The 11,430-nt window shown below is 41.7% G+C and overlaps 1 protein-coding gene across 1 annotated transcript; it reads right to left on the bottom strand.

Annotated features, from left to right (window-relative positions):
• Positions 1–637: 637 nt before the first annotated feature.
• LOC104849424 (testis-specific serine/threonine-protein kinase 1) lies at positions 638–2,051 on the bottom strand. The gene has a single exon (XM_010605856.2). The coding sequence runs from the start codon at positions 1,938–1,940 to the stop codon at positions 753–755; it is 1,188 nt and encodes a 395-aa protein (XP_010604158.1). The 5' UTR covers positions 1,941–2,051; the 3' UTR covers positions 638–752.
• Positions 2,052–11,430: the final 9,379 nt, after the last annotated feature.

The following is an 11,430-nucleotide window of genomic DNA, read 5'->3' as shown; positions in this document are numbered from 1 at the left end:
GGGACTCTGAAATATACTGGGCCATCCTATGGGACTTCTCAATTCTACGCTGGAGAACAAACACAGGATGGGGTGAATCAGAGCACTACTTCACATGGGGGGAACCCATGATGGGCAGAACAGGGAAAAATGTGATCCTGAGGGTGGAGAAGCTCAAGAAAGACAGACAAGCTGGCCAATCTGCCTTCTGCAGTCTCCACCTAACTTCCACCCACAGCCTGTGCCCATAGGTGCTCTGGGGGAATGGTGCCATGGCTGGTTAGACTCTTGGCCCCAAATGCAGCCAAAGCCAACCGTCCCAGTGCCAGGTGCCCTGGCCTCGCAGCCCTCCTCTGCAAGCAGCCACCTTCCTTCTCAGCATGTCTCTGAGGAACCCTCCCTCACCTCGATGCTACATCTGCCTCACTTTCCTCTCTGTTTCTTCACTCAGCAATCTGCTCTGACCTTGCCCCTCCAGCTCTCCCTCAGCCCCCATCCCAGCCTTCAGCTGATGTGGCTGCCCCTGGTAGGACATAAGGTCCCAGTCTGGCCTGGGCACACTGGGATACTTCCCAGGAATGAGAAGTCCCAATCCAAGTGTGAAGCAGCAGAGAGCCCAAGACTGCAATCATTTGGGCAAAGACATTCCCTTGGAGCCTGCACTATTTCAATGGTTTATTGTGTCCATAGCCATGTGAGTTATCAAATGCAAGGGGAGGGAGAAGAACTGACAAAGTAAGAGCTCATTCTTTGCCTTCTTTCAGGCTCAGGGTTCAGTCCACCAGCTCTACTGGGACTGCAGTGGGTTCACTGGGTGGGCTGCTCTGCAGGTGCTGGGCTGGACCCTCCTCTGATTTCTGGACTTGCTGCAGGCTGGGGAAACCCAGAGTCTCCAGCTGCCTGGCCACTGGCACCTTACTGTCTGGTTTTGTCTCAGGCTGTGCCTCAGGTCCTGCCTCAGACTGTGCCTCTTCCCGAGGCTCAGGCTTGATGGGAGGCTTCTTGACAGGGGTAGGTTCAGGAGTCTGAGAGGGGTCAGTGCTCCGGGAGCTCTCCCCCAAGTTAGGGACTGCAGAGACTAGACTCTGTACCTTGGGCTGCACCCAGGCATGGCCAAGGATATCATCTATACGCAGCCGCCGGTGGACATCGGGATGCAGCATGTGATAGATGAGGTCCTTGCAATTGCTGGTCAGGTGCTTGGAGCGTGGAAAGTTGACACGGTGCTCCTTCTGGAGACGCAGCATTTTCTTCACATTAGAGTCATCATAGGGCATGGAGCCACAGACCATGATGTAAAGGATAACACCCAGGCTCCAGGTGTCATATACCTTGGGCTGGTAGGGGATGCCCTGCAGCACCTCAGGGGCTGCATATGCTGCTGACCCACAGAAGGTCTTACTAAGTGTCAGCTGACCACTGTCATCCCGCAGGCAGCGTTTGGAGAAGCCAAAGTCTGACACTTTGATGTTATAGTCCTTGTCAAGAAGAAGATTCTCACATTTGAGATCTCTGTGGACTATGTCCAGGTCATGGCAGTACTTGATGGCCGAGGAGAGCTGGTAGAACTTCTTTCGAGCATCATCCTCTTGCAGGGCCCCCTGGGTTTTGATGAACTCGAGGAGGTCACCTTGGACCCCAAGCTCCATGACAATGTAGACCTTGCCCTGTGATGTCTCGAAGATCTCATAGGTCTTGATGATGGAGCGATGGTTTAGTATGGCCATAACCTCAATTTCCCGAGGAAGGAATTTCTCCAGGAAGTCTGCCGGGGCTTTCTTCCTGTCAATGATCTTAACTGCCACATTGATCTTTAGGCGCTCTGAGTAAGCAGATTTGACTTTTGCATAGGAACCCTCTCCCAAATTTATGCCCATTATGTATCCTCGACGCTTGAGGATAATTGTATCATCCATGGTCCCAGAAGGACCCTGTGTCCCTGAGGCTGAATTCTCTGTCATTGCAAGACCTGGGTCAACAGCAATCTCAATTACACTGAAGACACATAGCCTTCTGGGCTGGCTAGGCCTGCTGTCCCTGCTACTGAGACCAAGACTCTAGGATGGAACCTTCTGCACTGCCTCCCGAGTGACTTAAGTGCATGAAGTCACAAAGGAGGAACACTCAAGGGAATGAGGCTCCGACTCAGGCCACTTGAATAGGGAACCATGGAAGGTCCACCAGTAAGTTTGAGAAGACTGAAGGCCAGCAGAGCGGCCTTGTGCTTGGCTGGGACCTATGGGAGTTGGGGACTGTGGAGTACACAGAGGCCTTCCCATAAATCCAAACCTAGAGTTAGCATTGCATGTGGAGGGGTAGGGATGATGGTTGTAGGCAAGGTCATTACATGAAACAAGGGCAGGCAGTCCTACGTATTAGTGTGTGTTATGGTTTGTATTTAGACGTCCCCCCCAAATCCTTATGTGAATGAGGTGGAATTTTCTTTTTCAGAGGTAATTGAATCTGGAATATGTGATACTGGAGTTAAGAGCATGTGATTACTAAACCACTACACGTGAGTGATTGGTTTGGCACTGCCCTAATTCTGGTAGTGTGAATAAAATAAAAGGGGGAGAAAGATGCTGTTAAACTCCCCTTGTTGCTTTTGCTACCTGTGTGAGCCGTGTTGTTTCTCCTCTGTGATGTCTGTTGGCCATCCCAGCCTCAGAGCCCACCAATTCTATACTGAAACCTCTATGTACTGTTAGCCAAATAAATCCCTGCCCTTCTAATTTTAGGTGTCAGGTATTTTGTCTCAGCAATGAGAGAAAAGTACCTAACACAGAAATTGGGTACCAGGAGTAGGGTTATTGACGATTACCTGGCCATGTGGCTTAAGAGCCTTTGGAACTGGCTTGTGGGAAGGGGAACAGTTAGGAAAGATCCGGAGATGTAGACTGTTGATTTTTTTAGGAGAAGCTTGGTGCACATGATTTTCCTGATACAAACTTGGCTGTTCTCACTGGAGGAGAAGCTCAGGGCCTTGCTGTCAATGAGGAATGGCTGATGTTCTCATCAGGGGAGCTCTGATCTTCACCTTGAGCATTACTTCCTGGCTCCAACGTAGATCCCTCAGACTGGTGGTACAAATTCTTCATACCACCAGTGTAGGTTTTCTGGCTTCTGCCTTTTGGCCTTCCAGGTGAAGATCCTCAATGCAGACAACCATGGGGTATTGCTGTGGGCTCTAGGCCACTGGCTACACTCATGGGGGACATTTCTTTGGACTCTAGGCCTTTAGCTGTACTTGTGTGGGATATTGCTGTGGGATCCAGGCTGTTGGCTGGATTCTTTAGGCCTCTAGTTTGTGGCTAATCTCTTGCACGCTTCTGTATTTTACTTTTTGGGTAAATATCATAAAATAGTCCTTTAAATTATTTGTCCTGTATTAAATGTATTTCCTTGCCAAATCACTGACTATAGCAGTGTGTGTGTGTGTGTGTGTGTGTGTGTGTGTTTGTGTGTGTGTGCGCGTGCACATGCATGCACCAGAAAAAAACAAGTTAAGTTTGATTGAGGATGCTCTCAAGAGGGCTTAATATAGGGCATTTTACAAAGGTGGGAGCAGAGTTGTAAGGAACCCCAGAAATAGTGCAGGTGCTGTCGGTTAGCTACACACCCCAGGCCCACATAGAGGAGGAAGGTAATGGGAAGAGTAGTATAAAGAGGGCCACCCTAAGAGAGGCAGTACCTTGGTTGGTATGAAAGACCTAAGCTACAGTGACTCCACAGGCTGGTGTCAAGGATGATGTATCTGACATAGTTCTGCTCCTCCAGCTCCTGACAGTGTGCACCCAGCCAACTTTAAGGGACACAGAGCAGGATTGAGAAGAGAGCAAGTGGGTCAGGAGGAGCAGACACTCCTGTTGCAGTCATTGCTTAGGAAGCGAGGACTTAGGCCTCTTGCTGCATGGTTTGCCTGGGCTTTTCACCTCCATGTACTTCTCTTTCCCCAGAATCTTTGCTGGCCTAATTCTCTTAGAGTGGCTCTGCAAGGGACAACTGGCAGTAATTCTGTTGTTGTCTGTAAGTTTTCTCATAGGGACCTGGCTGGACTCTCAGAGCAGACCTGGGGTTGGGGGCAGAAGGCTGTGCCAAGATCCTATGCTGAGACTGGAAGCTACTTCTTGGAATGCTTCATGAGGACAGCACAAGCAGCCAGGGCAGCACTGGGCAGTGAGCTTTGTAGCGTGTCTTAGTGAGGGCTTTCTTCTCTGGGCTGCATCTTGGGGAAGTAGAAACTCTTAAAGATCTTGCTTAAACATGAGTTTGACTTTGGCCTGATCTACAGAAATGGCTTCCTCTCCTATGCCAGTGTGTAGATGGATGTTTTCTCCAGAGGTGGCCACCTACTCTAGTTCCTAGGATCTGGGCTTCCCTGTGACTAGCCTATGACAGTCCATTAGGCTATTTCGCCATCTTCTGGAACATTTTCATTTTGTGTGGCAGTAAAGCTGAGCCAGCATAACCAGTTAGGAATGGGAACATTCAGTTTCTCAGAGACTCTAGTAATCATTGAATGACCCTTTGAAAATTATTAAATGTGGCTTGTTTTCCTCATTTGAGAAACATCTATTTTATGAACCAACAGACCTTGGCCTTGTTCAGATGGACATTGTGATATTTCTGGTAAACTTTTCACCTCACCTGTTGCCTAAGAAATGGCATTAAGTCCCTTTCATATTCATCTTTAAGCTCTGAGTCTTTTCATATTACTCTTTCAGAGTTATCACCTAAATTCCTAAATTCTGGTGCATGTCTTGTAAACCATAACCTTGTGATTGGATCAGTAATAGTGCTTTTATATAGCAATACTTTATATCGAAGCCAAGATCAATTATATTTATTATAATATAATATATTATTTGCAATGTTACATTTCATACATATACATCTCAAGACTTGGTGCAGGCTCTGGTTCTCCTGAGAAGTTTGCACTCTACTGCTAATTAAAGTGCTTGTGGGGCATTAAAGGATTAAATATGTCACAATAGTGTTCAGCCTCAAGATCAAAGGAGAAGAAAGAATGGAAAATATGAAAAAAGCATGCGTTAATGTGAAACATGACTAAAAGTTCTAATATATGCATTCTAGAAGAAGAAGAAGGAGAAAATCAGATAGATGACAAAACTGTTGGAACAGATAATGACCAAGAAATTTCCAAAACTGAAATAAGGCAATAAGAGAAATGAAATGTCTCAATTTGATTACAGAAAAGAAAATTTAGAAAGTTTGTACCCAATTAATCACATATTTAAAATACCAAGAATCATGAAAAATAATCAATTGAATTTAGCAAAATTTGAACATACAAGATCACTGGAAATCCATTGGGTTTCTATACAGCAATACATAAGTAGAAATGTTTAAAAATACCAAGTAATTCCCCAAAATTATTGAATATTCATTAGTAAATAAACATGTTCAAAAAGGATGCACAGAAAATGAGAAAATTAAAATGAGTCAAAATTATATATCATGTTCACGGATTAAAATATTAAATATCACGTGTCCTTTCTCCCTAAATTGATCTATCTATTGCACATTGAGTGCAATCCCAAATTCTTACTTGCAGTTTGGAGTGTGTATGAAATTAGACAAGTTGATGCCAGACTTTCTATGGATATTTAACACTTAGTCAAGAAAAGAGCCAAGAAAATCTGAGTAAGAACCACAAAGTTGAAGGACTTAAATTACTGGCTGTCCCCATATGCTATACATTAAGGTAGCATGGGAAATGGCAAATGTTCAAAAACTGTTGGTGGGAGGGAAAAACTGGCAGTAACCATTGAAGTTGAACATAAACATATGCTATAGCCAGTAATGCATGTGATGTATTACATGATGTTGTAACAACTCTGCTGGTTTAGGGTGAAAACAGTCAGAGCTAACATGTAAACAAGCTGACATACGGGGCTTATTATGTGCAGGGACTGTGTCAAGAAAACTTTGCCATGTAGCAACGGAAGTGGATAAACTAATGCTGCATAGAACATAGAAGACCCTTGCAACACAATATTTTTCTTTCTTTTTATTGAGTTTATTGGTACAATCTAGGTAAACAATACAGTTACATTCATTATTGGGATCCTGTACCTTTACATATAGGTCTTGGTTCTCATTTTTTCCACTTGTCCCTGCCCTCCCTTCACCCCCTCCTATCCTCCTCCCCATTTCCAAACACTTTATTTCCATTTTTTCAATTTCTCGTATTTTTTTCCTCTCCCTTATTATCTTTCCCCCAACCTTCCCACTTTTCCTACACCTTTAGCCCTTTACTTCCTATTTCACATTATTAATTATCTCATTAGGATCCTGTGTACTATTATAGATTTTCACACCAGAGAAACTATTTGGTATTTCAGTTAAAGAAATCTCTGTATGAACATTAAAAATAGGGAATCCTAAAATAAAACTAAAAAGGAAAGTAAAAGAGAAAAGGCAATGATGTAAGATTAAAATAATCCTTAATTTTGGAGATGAAAATGGTCCCTGAACATATTTAAATTGCTTCTTGCTCTTGTAGTCTTATCTTATTGGTTTTTTTTCATTATTTAGAGAATACTTTATTAATTTCTGTAATCAAACCCACATAGATATGACCTTACATATTTAATACAGTGTGTTACCCCTGTACAAATGGAAAAAAAATTAACATTTCTAGACCAATATGGCTGTCAATTTTTGTACAATGCCAACTCAATACAGTAAATTGGGATAACTTTTTCCAAAGTTGACAGCACAGTTAAAGTTTCCAAAAATTCAAATTATATATCTATATGTGTATATATATGTGTATATCAATAGCAGCAACAGCTTTTCCAGGTTCTGTAGTCATCTGAACAAAATTATAAACATTCAGCACATTCCATTAAAAAACAAAAACAAAAAAACAAAGAAAAGAATAATACCCAGAAAACAGCAAAGTTCTGTTGCTGTTGTGGTACCTGGCACCATTTTTTTTTATTAGCATCTTAATCATCATGTGGAAAGAGAACATTCTAGAGTAATATCATTAAAAATAGCTCTGATAAAGCATGGTCACTACTACATATCATAAAGCAGGTACAAGCTATTTTACATTCACAGAGGTATGATACAGTACCATCCTACATCGATAATACTAGAATCAGTTTTGGTTTGAAATTTGCTTTGTCTGCAAATAAGATTGCTACCCCTGCTTTTTTGGGGGGCTCCTGTCACATGGAGAATTGTTTTCCATCCTTTCACTTTCAGTCTGTGGGCTTCTTTTTGCACTAGGTGTGTTTCTTGTATACAACATATTGTTGGATTTTACTTCTTATTCCATTTTGCCCATCTATTTCTCTTGATTGGTGAGTTCAGGCCATTGACATTGATGGTTATAACTGATATGTACTGATTTATTATTGTCATGTTATTGGCCTTTTGTTGACTCTTTTTACTTTTTTACCTTCTTTTAGTTTCTTGCCTTGCCTATTTGATTTGCTCTGTTGGGCCTCATGGTGTTGTTGCCTTCACTGTCTTTTTCTAGGATCTTGTTTAGAATTGCTTGTAGTGCTGGTTTGGTATTCATGTAGTTTCTCAGGTGTTCTTTGTCATGGAAGAATCTTATTTCCCCATCCATTTTGAAAGAGAGTTTTGCAGGATACATCAGTCTAGGTTGGAAGTTGTTCTCTTTTAGTACTTGAAATATCTCACTCCAGGCTCTCCTTGCCCTAAGGGTTTGTGTTGAAAAGTCTGCTGTGATTCTGATGGGCTTTCCTTTGCACGTGATTTGTTTCTTTTCTCTTACTGCTTGTAGTATTTTGTTCTTCTGTTGGGTTTCTGGGATCTTGATTATTATATATCTAGGTGTAGATTTTTTTTATTGTGGCTAGTTGGGGTCCTATATGCCTCAGTTATCTGAATGTCAAATTCTTCCCCTCTGTTTGGGAAGTTTTCTGTCATTAATTCTGTGAACAGCTTTTTTAAGTCATTTGTATTTTCTCCTGCTACTTCATGGATTCCTAGCAGTCTTATGTTATTCTTCTTTGCATCACCTAGGAGTTGTTGGATTGATTTCTCATGATTCCCTACTGTTTTTAAGAGACCTCTCTTTTCACAGTCACTGACTACAATCTTATCTTCTATATCTGAGAGTCTATCTTCGCATTCTTTTATTCTGTTGCGTACACTTTCAATGGAGTGTTTAATCTCCTGGATATCTGTTTGAATCTGTTTTATGGATTCCATTTCTTTCCTATGTTGGGCATTTATTTTTTCCATTTCTTTCTTATGTTGGGCCTTCATGGCTTCTATCGTGGTCCTGAGCTCATCTATTTTTTGTCAGTTTCTGCTCTAGAGTCTCGAATCACGACTTCCATTTTGCTCACTATCTCTATGGTTATCTGGGAAATTATTTCTGTTTTGAATTTTTCTAGAGCCTGATTGATCTGTTTTCTTACTTCCTGTGCTTTGAGTTCAGGGTGTCCTGGTAGTTCAGTATCGGCCTCTTCGTCCTCATTTGCCCTACTGTTTGCCATTGGTGAACTGGAAGTCTGTCTTTGTGTCTTGCTTAAGTGTTTTCTCATTTTTATTTTTGATGTTGGGCTGTCCTTGGTTTAATCTCTGGGTTATCACCCAAATATTCCTGATATAGTTGTGCCCTAGCTTCTGGGTCTGTAATGACCCACAGACATTCTCATCTTCATAACATCAGAGAAAACAGTTCATTGAATCAACCACAATCCTTTATCCCAGCTGATACCATCAGCAACACATTGTGATCAAGCACAACTTGGAAACTGACCACCTGTGGTAGTCACTAGTCTATCTCCCTTAAATCATTTGAATTAAATTGAAATCAAGAAGCAGTCCAGAACATGTCTGCAATGAACAAACTTTTAAATATAGTATATTTACCATTTAATGGCTCAGACAGAGCTAGGATGCAAGACCCCTGATCTCAGTTAGCTGATGGCTGAACCCCATGACACAGACTGACCTCGGGCTGCAAGGCCCAGATTGAGTTCCCCAACCTTCTGAATGGTTGAACTGCACACCGTTCTACTACAGGTTTCGCCCACCCTTTCTTTAAAGATGTTCAAAGTTGGGAACTCAGAAAAATACCCTTTATGACAACCTCTGCCTCTGCAGAGTGGGTCCAAAGACTGGCACAATCAGGAGGTCTGAGAGTGTGGGGGGGTGGGTAAAGGGAGTTAAGGGGGCTACCTTCCTGGTGCTGGAGCAATGGTGGCTCCGGGTGGGAGAGCTTGAAACATAATATTAAGTGAAGAAGGCAGACTCAAAAAATGTATTCTGAAACGTGGAGGGGGAAATTTCAAGGGGCTTAAGGAAGGTTTGTGGGATGTTATTAATCTTCTATTTAATGAGCTAGATTGTAGCTAAGATGTGTTCACTTTGTGGTCATTCATTGACACATATGGTACATATATTTTTAAAAATCATTTTACTAAATAACATTTACTCTTAAGCACTAAAAGAAGATTCAAGGACAACCTAAAGATAGCTTGCTTTATGAAAGCAAAGAAAGTCAGCCATTAACTTCAAAGAATATATTTTCATGTTGTATTTTGGATAAATTTAATTTTATTTTGTAGGTATATAGGATACTTGGCAAAATTATGTGAACATTTTTCTACTGAGAGATGAAACAAGTCATTATTAAGGGTAAATATTGAGGTTATAATGAAATCTTTATGCACGGCCTTCACTGTTTGAGATTCTAGTCACATGAGTTTTATATAAGGTTGCGCAGGTGGAAGGAGGGTGGTAGTGGTGGTTGGATGGGTAGGGGGGGAATCAGTAAAGGTCTGGATTAAAGCACATCTTTTTCTTTTACTGTTCTAGTTTTCTTTCTTTTCGCTGCAGTCTCTCCATTTATCTCTCATTTTCCAAGACCCATGTATCACCCTCTGGCCCTTGGGAACTGCAGAAAGTTGATTCACTCACTCATTCATTCTACAGATATTGTTTCAGCATCTCCTGTGTGACAGCACTGTTCTAGATGCTGGGGTGACCACGTAAAGTCAAGTGAAGTCTCTTCCCCTGGAGAATCCACATGTTATTGGATTGGAACATACACTGCATTTGCCAAGGGGGAAATTAAATAAGGGTACTGTTATTTCAGGGAAATGTTTGGATCTTAGACATCTTTCTCTCAGCCTCTATTTATTGCCTCATTGGGCCAGAATTGCAAACAAATAGGATAGAAGACAGGGCAGCTGCCTTCCTTCCACTTTCCTTTCCTTTTTTGAGCAGACTTTATCTTTCAGAACAGTTTCTCGTTCATGGCAGATTTGAGCCATGGGCTCAGAGATTTGCCATATACTCCCTACCCCCACTCATGAAATGCCTCTCCATCATTAGCATCTCCTGAGGTACCAGAACAGTGCCTTTGTTACAACTGATGAGTCTACACTGGCGTGTTGTTATACTCCTCCATTTTTCATTTATTTATTTGCTCATTCATTCAACTTATTTGACTGCCTGGTAAATGCCAGTCACTACAATTCTCCCTTCTTTTTTACAATCTTTTCCATATTTCTCTCTTTTTCCTTCTTTTCTTTTTAAATGTCCTTCTTTACCTTATTTCTTTTAGTAAGAAATAAGAACTTCTCATGGTCCACCCTCAGGATAGAGTAATATTAGCATATCAATGTATGTATTATCGCAGCTTTTTAAAACAATAAGCTATTACATGTTGTTTTTAAAACTATCATAACTTTTATGATTTTTTACTTAGATATTATAAGTATTTTTCTGTGCCAAAAAATGTGTCTACCTCATTTTGTTAAAATGTATGTACTGTTTCATTTTATAACTTTAATTTTTAAGCAGTTCTCTATTGATGAACAGACTGACTCCAACTTTTGTTGTTGTTATGACCAATTCTGTGTGTAGTCATTAAACTTTTCATGAACAAACATTGGTACTACTGAGCACAATGCCTGCCACATTAGTAAAGGCTTCGTGAATATTTCCGTTTTCACTTTTCATGGGATGCTATTAGTCAGTGTAAAGAAATGGGCAGGAAAGAGTGAGAAGAGGAGATTGAGGATAATGTGACAGGAGGTGAGGCTACACAGAGTTAGAGCTCCTTGGACTTTGAGGCAGGAGATCCCTGAAAGTAAGGGTTCCCTGCTGCTACAGCTTTGAGCAGGTGCTCCAAGACAAAGACCCTGTGGTCCAGGAATTGGAAAAAAATGACCCATAATATTTTAAAGGAAGTACCCTACAGAATGATCTCCTCAACTATTAAAGTTCCAAAAATTGTTTAAGTTCATCTACAGCAAAGAATTGAAGTCACTTGTAACTGGCTCAACGGCCAGATAGGCAGTCCTTTAAGAATGAAAGATATGAAGACCCAGGAAGGACCCAAGGACCCCAGAGGGGGTTTTTTTCAGCTGCCTGCCTACCTGCCTGTCTGCGATCACCCGGCGGCGTGCGTGTGAGCTCCCGGCCTGCGCG

Source organism: Fukomys damarensis, unplaced genomic scaffold, assembly GCF_012274545.1.
Source record: "Fukomys damarensis isolate Sample0158 unplaced genomic scaffold, DMR_v1.0_HiC HiC_scaffold_11, whole genome shotgun sequence".
Taxonomy (NCBI): domain Eukaryota; kingdom Metazoa; phylum Chordata; class Mammalia; order Rodentia; family Bathyergidae; genus Fukomys; species Fukomys damarensis.
This window is presented reverse-complemented; position numbering and strand designations above follow the sequence as displayed.